Source organism: Echinops telfairi, unplaced genomic scaffold (genome assembly GCF_000313985.2).
Source record: "Echinops telfairi isolate 266 unplaced genomic scaffold, ASM31398v2 ScPeMD7_12;HRSCAF=54, whole genome shotgun sequence".
In the NCBI taxonomy this organism is placed as follows: Eukaryota; Metazoa; Chordata; class Mammalia; order Afrosoricida; family Tenrecidae; genus Echinops; species Echinops telfairi.
Genome location: NW_022103909.1, coordinates 9126527 through 9138960, shown reverse-complemented (window position 1 = coordinate 9138960; position 12434 = coordinate 9126527). Strand labels below are relative to the sequence as shown.

The following is a 12434-nucleotide window of genomic DNA, read 5'->3' as shown; positions in this document are numbered from 1 at the left end:
TTCATTTCCACTTACCTCAAGTGCAGTGTCTGAGATTTTCTACAGACAAAAAGACCGTATCACGAGGTTGAAATAGCTGAAATTAAGTGTGGGTTCCCTTTTAATCTCCCCACCCCCTTGAAATTCAACACCGAAGTATAATTCTACACAAATGTCACTGTGATAAGGTATCAGGAATTTGGGGTTTCCATCTTTCCTCCAGCAACCTTTCCCTGACACCCTAAAGTATGGTGATAAATGTTGCCTTAATTTGCACAAGAGGTTTCAATTGCCCTCCTGGGAGACCACCTTGAAGGAGCGAGTAAAGGGTTTAGTCATGGTTTCTATTTTTCTATGTGAATTCACTACATTCTAGTTAAATGGACAATTAATAGGTCACTTCCAAAATCGTAGTGTGTGAGTCCTGGTCGATAAAGAATCCCCACAGTGGCTAAGGGGCCCGATGTATTCAGCGAGTCCCTGTGTATACTCAGCTCATCCACTAAATCCCCTTTCAGGTGCACAGGGTTATATGGGAAGATGAGCTACAATGAGTCTATAAAAGTCCGTTTCATTCACTGCTTTATTTTTCAGTCAAGTGCTTTAAATGGTGTCCAGAAATTCACTTGGAATGTGGGCAGGAGAAAAGACTGAGACGCTGAGCCTGGCTTTATGACCGTACAAAAGGGCAACTGACCCTTGCCCAAGGCTTGTCCATGTGAAACGGTTCCTAAAGTTCATCTGCACAGTGAAAAATCGTGGTGAGGTCGCGTGTGGATGAGTCAAGTGAAAGTGCCGATTGGCCACGGTTCTGTCCTCCTTTGTGACTGGGCCCCAGCTCTGTGGGAAAGTATCAGCCCCCTAAAGAGACGCTCAGAAGCTCGCAGCTCATTAAGCGGCCAGCATTTGCTGCCTCACTTGTCAGGAATCATCCCGTCAAGCAACTGCCCTATCAAAACATTCATGAAATGCAGGCACTGAGGCGACAGGGATCTGAATCCCACTGTGTGCGAGTGGGCCCTTTAGAAGGAGTCCCCTCCCAGGGCGCTGTGCACCTGAATAAATCACTGCTGTCTCTCCGGCAGTTCAAAGAAATGCACTCTCCCCTGGACGTCTTTATCATAAACTCAAATGCTCTGCTGCCATTTTCTTATCTGATCCAGAACGCTCAAGACCAAGGTGAATTTTAGTCAGTTGTTGCCCATATGTGAATATATTCCCACCCCATCCCCTGTCCTGCGGGGCAGAGGGGCACACTACAGATGGCTGACGGGTTGTCATCCTCACCCGGACCCCCAAACTATTAACATTTTGCTTTTCAAAGGTTTGGAGAAAAGTTCCCCTTGGAAATAGTTCATAAAACTGTATAGCTCTGGTTGGTTTTCTTCCAGATGGTAAAGAGGAGGTATTTCTATAGACATCTAGTCACTTGCCCTGTCCTACTTTAAGCGGAATGGAAATTGTACACAGCACAATTTCTCGCCTTCCTTTCTTTTCTTCTTGAAACAAGTACTGCTACACACTGCAAAAAGAGCCAACCGGGTCCCTCGGGAGATCTTTTCGATGGGCGAGAACACAAGGCGCTCTCCGCGGTGTGTCAGCCGGGTTTCCATGCCACTAGAGACCTGCACAATTGCGCAGTGTCCTAAGGTTTGATCGATCTCTGGAAACCTCCTGAATGGGATTGCTGTGATTTTCAGTGAGGAATTAGCTCCTTGCCATTGCATTACCAATTAGTTTTCCAGAGCACATTAAATCCTGCTGCTTTGGTTTACAGAATAACCGAGGCATTGCTGATGAAGCATACAAACTTACTTGGAAAAGCAGTGGGGGATGCAGGGCGCCGACAGGACCCACCGCAGCACGCTGAGTAGAATGGGGGATCGCTCAAGAAGAAAGGTTTCGAAGGCGCTGCAGGAAAATAAAGCATGGGCTCACTGATTATCCCATCCTTTCAGACGATTGTCAAAACTCCTATTTCCCAAAAGCCATTCTGCGCAAGTCCTTCAATTGCTGGGTGTTTACCTAGCTCACTGCTGACCACTTTTCCACCGAAATTAAAACCATTTTAAGGCAGTCTTTAGCCGTCAAAGGGCTTGCCCCCACTCATTTTATGAAGACTTGGAGGACGTGGTGGAAAAACTCAAATGATCGAACTCCAAATTTACCAGCTCATTTTCAGCAGGGTCAGCATCATACATACAAACTCTATACTTTTACTTAAAAATCTAGCTCAGGCCTGTTCAGTCCGGCCATGGAAATGTTCTATCGCCGCACTGTCCATCAGAGGATCGAGGAGTCACCTGGGACCCAAAGCCCTTGAAATGTGGCTACTGTGGCGATGCGCCTGAGATTTTCAGTTTAAATAGGCCCCTTTGTCGGGGCTACTATATTAAAGAGCAAGCTCTAGACAGTATACTGACCAAGAAAAATCGGAATGTTGTGTGTTTGAATTCTATTGTCATATTAACTGTGCTGCTTCTTTTCAGAAAGAACTTTGAAATACAGGACAAGTAAAATAGCTATTTTACTGAGCAACTCCCTAACAAAGTTGGCATTTTGCTAACATAGTTCTGACTCCATGTGATGCTTAAAAGTATGTGAGGATGCAAATAACTCAGAAGATTTCATCTTGTTCATCTGAAACATTAGTATTCATAGTCTACAGAGTTGCTACATCATTTTGCTCTGCTCATTTATGAAACTACACTATTAATAAAATGTTCAATAGTTATCACTACTCATAAATGGAGTTAAGCGAACCCTTGAACTCCTTGCCTCCGTCATGAAATACCAGTAGAGTGTGAAGGGTGGTACAGAACTTTAAGAGCTTCCTTTATTGAGACTTCACTGTCCTCCAGGCTTTGGTAATATCCCTTAAATGCCTTGTATCCGTTAATACACTCAATCTCTTACAACATAAATGTAAATCAAGAGTTCCTGAAGATGAGTACGATCAGAGCATCCCCAGCAGAGTTCCTGGCACATTCTAAATCCTCAACATGCTTTCAGTCAGTGAAGAAATGAGCTACATTTAAAAACCATTTTCTGCTGTCTTTTCAATCGAGCTTTGCTGTTTCGCTTGGCCATTGCGCTGGGTCCTTTTTTGGTTTTGCTTTTTGACTTTGTTCTGAATGTTTTTCTGCGTAGGGAAGTCAGGATGGTTGGATATATGAAGACAAAGATTAATAATTACGGGAGGGCATAGAAGGTGTGGGGGCCCATGAGGAGTCAAGGGCAATGGATACGAGAAGAAAGAAAATGTTCCCGAGTTGATTGTGGAGAGGAATGCACTACCTTTCATAAAATGATTGCATTATTGAATTGTATGTTAATTATATCTCAACAAAGCTACTTTAAAAAATGAGCTTCGAATCTAAGAAATAGGAAATTGTACTGCTCTTCTAAAATAAAATATGAGAATCAGGAGTTTACCTTTTCCCTAACGCCCCTCCACATATCCTGTAATATGGTATTTTCTAGAACAGATGGCCTTAACATCTTGAGCAAGTCTTGAAATGATTTTGTACTGTCTTTTTGCCATCTTCATGTGGCAACATCTCTCCTCTTAATCACATAAAAGTAATACTAATTTGATATGCCTACATAGACTTTTCAACAACACTGTAATTTCGGGCTTGCATATTCATCATTAAGTAGTGTGCATTTTCACCAATACCTTTGCTAGACATATCAAACAAAAGTATACTATCAAAATTTTTTTATATTATTGCAGAGTATTAATGCCTTAAATTTTTAAATTAATTATAAATGCACTTTCCCTCCTATACCAAATGGAAAGTTGTCAAATGTTGATATTTTCTAGTTTTTAGTATCTGGATTTTTGAAGAAAAGGATCTGTTTTAGTGCTATTTTGAAAATACAAGTTTTTAAGCAGTCATGAGAAGATTATTTCTCTGTTCATAAATTCTGAAATAATTTTTCAAAACATTTAATTGATATCCTAAATTGTTCTAATACTATCAAAAAATTACAAAAGTGATAAATAATTTCATTTGAATTTAACATCTTAAGTGAAATTTACAAGAGTATGGCATTAATTAGTCTATGGTATATTAACATTGAAAAAATGAAAATATATTTCTAAATTGCTTTATTATGTTTACTCTCAAGTATTTCTGTGAAGTAACTTATTTCAATGTCAAAGTTATGGCTACTGAGTTATTTGCCATTTCAATAATGGAGGTGGGGGGGGGAACTGTGTTGTATTTACATACTAAAAAAAACCCTAAAGCCCAAATTCACTGCCATCGAGGTGATTCTACTCAAATGGAACCTAGGCAGGATGGAACTGTCCCTGTGGATTTCCCAGATATAATGCTTTATGGACGTAGAAAGCTTCATCTCTCTCCCATATTTACATACATCTAAATAAAATTCAACATTTACCAAGGTGTCTGGAAACACTGTTAGAGATACACTTTTTGCTAAATCTGGAATATAAAAAATATGATAGTGTACTTGTAAGACCATTAAAATAATGATGTAGGATATGTATAAATTACAAATTTCCTATGTAGCCAAAATGTTTCTCAAATAGTCTAATCCCACAGTTTTAAATGTTGCGGGGTATATCGTGTTAACTCTTTAAAAAATGGTTCATTTGAGATAAGCAATCAAATATAAACTCCTTTATGTTAAACAAAGTTTCAAGATGTATGATCTTAATGTCAAATTTAGCCTGAACAGTAGTATTTATTAAACAATTGAAAATTAAATCCACAGCGCTAGATATTACCCTGTCTGAATATAGTACTGCGGCTATCAAGATGACAGACTGTCTACAGTAACAACTCTTGTTTTTGCTCAAGAATTGACTTTCACAGAATGAGGCATGACCAAGCTTACCGTTGTATTGTGTGGCTTCTCGTCACCATCCTAAATCACCACTTTTGAGACATATATTTACACAGATTAGTCAATTCCTGACTGCCATAGATAAATATACCTTGTTTAAGCGGGGTTATGTGGAAATGGCTGTGAAATTCTAATTAAGTGCTTTTTTTTTAACATGCTTTTACTTTGACACAAATTAAATGTTAAGCCAGCTGAGCATGTGACTGCAATAGAAAGCTTTAGAAATTAACCATTTAAAATCATACAATGCAATATATATATATATAATTTTGAAACACTTAAAAATAAGATAGTTCCTAAAGCAATCAACCCAAGAGGTAACTCAAGTGTGATTTAAAAAAAGAAAGTGACAAGTTGACAAATATGTTAAAACTTTTTTAATCCGTTAAGAGCAATCTGAAGATGCTCTGGGAGAAAAAAACCAAAGCAATTGCATCTGAGGAGATGAACATTTCACTACCATTGATGCTGTCCAGGAGCAGTTACCACGTCATCTAGGATGGCGGAGGCTTACTGAACAAGAATGGTTTACAGTAGTAGCAGTGTTCAGGAAATTCCTACTTTAAGTCAGGCACTGGACTCGCTATATGTTTAAATCACACATGATTTAATGTTCTGACATCAAATGAGCATGCATCTGTACTGGGTTTATGACTGCTTTCGGCAAACTTATATTTTTAATGAAAAGACCAGAGAAATAATAAAAATTTTAGTATAAAATTCCATTATTAGCTATAAGGAGGAGGATGCAGAGTCTTAGCCAGTTTGTCAGTAAGAGATGGATGCCAGAAAGGGGATCCATCTCCCAAGAAAACCAAATGGCCTTTCCCGCGTGAAAACACAAACACATACACACACACACACACACACACACACACACACACACACACACACACACCAGGTTCTACAGGGCATGAAGTTCCACTGGTATAATTCTTCAGGATACTCCGAATTGTGTACACTTCCAACAAGTCTAGTGTTCAAGTTTCTTTGGGGAGCTACAGCAAGCTTTAAATACATTCCTTAACAGTTTGGGGACTAAACTGAAGCCTGTCTGAATCCAAATGACTAAAGTTCACGTATTCACAGAAAACTTCATGGACTTTTCTCCTCTTTGTAGGCTGTTTTGACTTATCTGAAGACACAGAACCAAAGTATCCATTAATTAATTGGAATATTTAGTTAATATGGAAAAGTGTAGCCAACTTAATGGTGGACATGCCTGGTAATTTTTAACTTAACTAACTAGGTAGTTCTGTGCTTTAACTAACCCCAAAGTCAAGGTTGGTTACAAGTTTGCTGACAGAGAAATTATTTTCAAAATTCTGTTGTCTAGGAAGCAACACTTTGATTTTTTTTTAAATTTTTATTCTTTTTACTGATAGGAAAGAAAGCGGGTAACTGAATAGAGGTAAAACCACATTCTCTTCCTTGCCAAGGTGAACTCTGGCACTGACTGACGTGAGTTGCTCTGTCAGAGCAAAAGTACTAAAGACCATGCATACATTTTTAAATAAATTTCAGGAGCCCATCACAATGCTGTGCATGTTTTCAGGAAGGTAAGGAGAAGTGGGAACGATTCTTAGCAGCCTGAGTCAGGGTTTTTTCAAAAATACATTGCAGAAGAGGAACAGGGAGTTAAATAGTGCCCAGCGATGGTCTTAATAACCTCTTTCGTGAGCCAGGAAATAAGTAAGCCTACACTTCTGATCTGAAAATAACATGAGAGGGCTTCAAAAGTTTCGGGGGGAAAAAAATCCATTGTCTTATTCCATTTTTCTGGGAACTTTTAAAATCCCACTTATATGGTCACAAATATGTGACTTTGATGAATGATAATTGCCTGTATTGAGTAGTTGAACCTAAGAAATATCAATAATCCAGTAGGGTTTGATTTCTTTTATTTTGCATTTTGCTTTATTTTCATTTATGAGATCCAAGGAAAAGCAAGTTGGGTAAAGTCGTCCTTTACCTTTCTGCTCACCAGAAAACAACAAAAATCATCATTTTGGTCTCAAGAATATGTCAAAGACAGAAAAACAAAGGTCTTGATTTGCTACAGCTCAAGAGAAGGTAAATCAAGCACAGTGCCTACTTGTTTGCATCTGTCCTTTAATGCAGTGCAAGTCAGACTTACTGCACATCTATCAAGTGCCCAGTACTGCACGATGTGCTGTGACTACCCAGATGAGAGAGGGTTGCTTCTCTTCCTGAAGAATTCACATTTTAATGAGCCTTACTTTGCAGATTTAAATCTGATGGTCAGAGAAACAATACCCAACTCTATGTTGTCAAACACCATCCACTGCACAAGAAATAGATAGGATCTATTAAAAACTCATAGTTTGTGTTTCCCAGTAATTCTCAAACCAGAATACACATTCGAATCACATAAGGTGCTTTTCAAAGAGTCCCGATGGCGTCATTGGGCCGCTAACCATGAATTCAGCAGTTCAAAATCCCCAGGCACTCCTCGGGAGAAAGACGAGGTTTTCTCTTTCCAGAAAGACTTAGTTTTGGAAACCTACTCAGGACGTTCTGCTCTGTCCTATGGGGTCACTGTGACTTGGAATTAACTCAATGGCAATAAGATGAGTTGAGTTGGAGGTTCAAACCCAAACCCACCACCATCGAGCTGATTCCAACAAATTGTAACCCTGTGGAACAAAGTAGAACTGCTCCGTCGGGTTTCCCAGGCTGTCAATCCTTATTCGAGCAGACAGTCTTCTTGCTTCCCCAGGGAGCAGCTGGTGGCTTCGTTCGAAGGCTAACCATTTGATTAGTAGTCCAACGGGTAACCCACAGGCCACCCACCCCAGTCTAATTCAATCATGCTGCTTGGGAAGAGGTCCACTAGCACAGTTTGTTTGTTTTCAATCGTGTATCTCCACAGGAGAAAACATGGCACTATGGAGTGACGATGGGATCCCGTGGAGAATCTTAATCTTTGGCCACTGCGTTAAGAGCTCTTGGTCTCAGTTCCACAAGCCCTCTTTGAAATGACCTGGCATCGCATTTTTCAATTATAATGTGTAGCTGAAACAATGACTGATACCTGGTAAAACCAAACCTGTTGCCATCAGCACAGAAAAGCCATACATATCAGAGAAGCCTAGCACTCCATAGGATTTTCCATGGCCATAGGGACGTAGATTGTCCTTCCACAGCTCCTCTAAGTGGATTCAAGGTGCCAACCTTTGGGTGACTTCAAACCAAACTCATTACCATCAAGTCGATGTATAGTGACCCTATAAACTCATAGTGACCCTACAAAACAGGGTAGAACTGCCCGCGAGTTTCTGAGACTGTTAACTGTTTATGGGAGTAAAAAGCCTAATCTTTCTCATGCAAGAGTCACTGGTGGTTTCGAACTGTGGACCTCGGAGATCACAGCCCAATGAATAATAGCCCAAGACAAACTATTTTTGCCATCCAGGAATGATAAATATTGGTCTTTGTTATCACCATTAATATTATAATTTGTGATAAGCTATAAGACAACATATGAAAAGATGTAAAATGGGAGATTTTCTAGTAAAATACTGAAAATATTGGCATAGAGTCAGTTGGGACAGAGTACAACTGTCTCTGGGTTGCTGAGGCTGTAATTTTTTTATACTTATTGATTTTTATAAACAGCATTGGGGACAAGATCCCAATATCCTACAATAGTTCAATTATTTCAAGAAGAGTTGTATAGTCATTACCACAATAAATTTTAGAAATTTTTCTTTTCTCTTATAGTCCTTGTTATTAGCTCCCCATTCCCCGCCCCCCTCCAGCCTCCCCTGCTATACCCTCAAGCAACAGTTAAATCCAGTTAAAGTCTCTATACATGCATCCTGGATTTCATATCATGAAAAACAAACAAAGCAAAAATTAAAAAGTCAAAAAAGCAAACAGTAACAAAACAAAATAGAGAAACATCCAACTGAAAAGAATAAAAAACAGAAAATACTTAAAACTAGAACAACTTTCAAATGGGTCAAAAGGGAGATCAAACGATAGGGTGTTCGATTTTAACCTAACTGCATCTGTCATAATCCACTTTCCAATGTACTCTGTATGAGCGAGCAAGGCTCCTCTGTCCCTGTCTGTGTTCAAAGGGATTCACTGGGGACTTCATCCACATGGACTTCCCCTTCTCTTCTTTTGCTTTTTTAGTGATAAATGGGTCAAAAGGGAGATCAAGTTAGATGCTATATTTTAACCTGATGTATCTACTACAATTGTCTCTACCTAATAGCAATGGTCTCTGTCTAATAACCAGGCTATTCACATCCCTAGACTACGATCAGAAGGAAATTATTGGAGGTTTAATCTATGTATAGAACCGGAAAATGGATTTGGGGCTTCCACTGTCATCCATAGCCTTTCGCAAACCAGGAGCGTACAATTTAAGTGCTGATACCATTCCCTCCTTTGAATTTGGATTACCTATACACTCGCGTATAAGCTGACCCGAATATCTGCCGAGGCACCTAATTTTACCACAAAAGCAGCATAAAAATGTGCTGAAAAACTTGGCTTATACACAAGTGTATATGGTATATCATTTACAATCCTTCGACCACATGGCCTGATGTGCCTCTTCCATGTGTACTTAGTTGATGCCTCTCTTAGATGGCTGCTTATTTGAAAACAAGTCTTTAAGACCTCAGAGGTTCTACCTTCTGACATCAGGGCACCATCTAGTTCAACGGTTCTCAACCTGTGGGTTGCGACCCCTTTGGGGGTCGAACAACTCTTTCACAGGGGTCGCCCGATTCATAGCAGTAGCAAAATTACAGTGATGAAGTAGCAACAAAAATAATTTTATGGTTGAGGGGTCATCACAACATGAGGAACTACATTAAAGGGTCACAGCATTATGAAGGTTGAGAACCACTGCTCTAGTTTCTTTGTCACATTTTGCTCTAGTACTCCTATCTTCAATGAAGGCTGCTTACCAATCAGGCTCATGTCAAAAGAACTAATTCTTATTGGGGCTACAATTAAGTGCAAACCCCAAATCCATTCATATATCTATGGTATATATATGGTTCCCATTAGAAAAAAATCCATTCACATATCTATGGTATATATCTATATAGTACCCATTAGAGACATCATTATCATTTTATGTTAGAGAACATTATCAATCATCTCCCTGGGGTATAAGGTCATTCTCTTGATAGGGTCATGACTTTAGCCAATGGTAAAGAATTGAAAACCCAGTTGAGAAAAGGAGATTAATCAAGTGTAGGCTGAGAGAAAGTCTCATCTTTCTCTCGCAAGCAGCCACAGACCTTGTAGTACCCAACATACAGCCATCACTCCAGGAAGGCCTGCAGCAGGCGAAAAATCTTAATCTGGGTCTTGGTTTGGAAGGACTAGAATAGCAAAACAAAAAAAGGAGAAATAAAGGTATTTCTGGCAAGAAAGGCTGCAGGAGCAAAGGAAAGCAGGTGATGATCCGTACCACTGGCAGGAAGGAAGGGCGTGTTAAGGAGACTAGCCTGATGGCTGGGCCAAGGCCAAACTGGGGGATATTACGCAATGTAGTTAGATTATATGGAGTTGATAGAGTGAAGGTCTTAAAGGTTAAACTAGTATTAAATAGTCAAAGGAACTCTTAGTTATCTCTATCTTGTGCTATAACAGAAAGACTACAAATGGTGGCTTGGATAAATGAAAACATGTTCTCTCACAGATCAAGAGGCCATAGGTCCAAACTCAGTGTGCTAGCTTTCAGGGGAGGTTTCCCTCTCTGTGGGCTATGGAGACAGGCCCTTGTCTTCTTTCAGCATCTGTAGGTTGGGAAGGCCTGGGGCATCTATGGCTTAGCCTATCACAGCAGTTCTCAACCTGTGGGTCGCGACCTCTTTGGGGGTCAAACGATCCTTTCACAGGAGTTGCCCAATTCATAACAGTAGCAAAATTACAGCTATGAAGTAGCAATGAAAATAATTTAACGGTTGGGGGGTCATCACAACATGAGGAACTGTATTAAAGGGTCGCAGCATTAGAAAGGTTGAGAACCACTGCTCCATCATCTCTTGTGGGCAGGAGGGTCACAGTGCAAGGACCCCAGGATAGAAGGATGCACTACACCCCCAGCTCTTCTTTCTTCTTAATAGGAAGTCTCTCCCTTTTGGTTCACTTCTCCCTCCTTTTATCTCTTGCCAAGACAAAGGGTGTTGCAAGCTGTTACCTAAGGAAACTCCCTTTACTCCCATAGGGCAGCTGGCAGTTTCGAACTGCTGACCTTGTGGTTAGCTGTCCAATGCTTAACCAACTACATAACCAAGTGTCCTCTCTCATTGAGTGGTGGGATCTATTTCTCCTTACTCTAAATTTGGGATGGTCTCAGAGACTTGTTTGACGAAGGGAAATGACAGATGTGCTATTTTGGAAATGTCAGAAATATGTCATGAACAGCCCAGCTACTACCTGGATTTCTTGGAATACTTTTCCTTGGGAGTCACCCTTTCAGAATTTAGCTCCCAGACTGGAAGCCCAAGACACTGGGATGGTACCATGAACACCTCCAGTTGATAACCCAGAAAACAACCAGTCTCAATTGCCGGTCGTGTGAGCGCATCCTGTACAGTCAAGGCTTCAGATGATGAAAGCTCCGACTGGTGGCCTACTGTAACTGCAAAAGAACCACCCAGCAGACCCCAATCAATCCAAACGGCTTTGAGAAAAACACGATAAATGGTTCTTTAAATCCACTACGTTTGGAGAGGGTTTCCTAATTACCAACACCCCTGTTTCTAATATTTTGCTCTTGGAGGAAGTCATCCACAGTAGCTCTATTTTATCAAGGGCCATTCTTGAAAGTCAAATGCTGATCCTAATATCTGTTCTCCTCTCAAAATGAAATAAGGTTGAGTGAGGGTATATAAAGTCGGTGTCGCGTGTCACTGAGTGGCCTCCGTGATCTTAGAAGGCAATGTCGAATTGACCCACTGGGCCACTCTATGGCAGTAGATGGCCAGGTCTTTGCTTCTGCTTACTCAATAGTGGGTGTAAAACACAAACCTTTGGGTTAGTAGTAGAATGGTTAACGGTAAATTTTTAGGATTATTCAATTAATAATAGGAGTGAGGCTTCAAATGCTTTGCAGAAAAAATGGAATTGAGAGATAATGGAAAATTTCTACAAACTTAAAGGGAAAAAAACGTTTTATTATGAATTAAGTTTTGGTTAAGAAAACCAATGATGAGTTTTACACGCAACAATTCAGACTTTTTCCCATCTCATCCAGTGTAATCCCTTCACCACACCCTCACTTATCTCACTTCTTCCCTGTGTTTCCTGTTGCCATCCTCTCTTCTTTCCCAACCTTCTAAACTGTGTCCTTGAGTAAATGCTGCCCTTTAGATCTTAAATGGTTGATTATTCACAGGTGTGTAGACTATGCTCCTACTCCACTACTGCTTCCCTGGTAGACTTGTCCACTGTTGGGCTAACCGTTGTACTGTACTCTGAGGGCTTTGACCAGTCACTATCACACCTGTAAACCAGCTATCTTTTTGTCATATTCCGTTTTGTTCCACATTTTTCTCCTACTCTAACCGGGACCTTTTTTT

General features: G+C 40.2%; 1 protein-coding gene and 1 non-coding gene across 2 annotated transcripts in view; both read right to left on the bottom strand.

Moving 5' to 3' along the window:
• The window catches only part of DBX2 (developing brain homeobox 2), a gene marked incomplete at its 5' end in the record, with an annotated part of 49507 nt that overhangs the window by 23256 nt on the left and 13817 nt on the right, over positions 1 to 12434 (bottom strand). The window contains one exon of the mRNA XM_045287237.1: positions 1795 to 1890. Within this exon, the coding sequence (XP_045143172.1) occupies positions 1795 to 1890 (96 nt within the window). The remainder of the gene's footprint in view (positions 1 to 1794; positions 1891 to 12434) is intronic.
• LOC115868581 lies at positions 7735 to 7863 on the bottom strand. Its single transcript, XR_004045678.1, has one exon. It is a non-coding gene; the product is annotated as a small nucleolar RNA SNORA25 (small nucleolar RNA).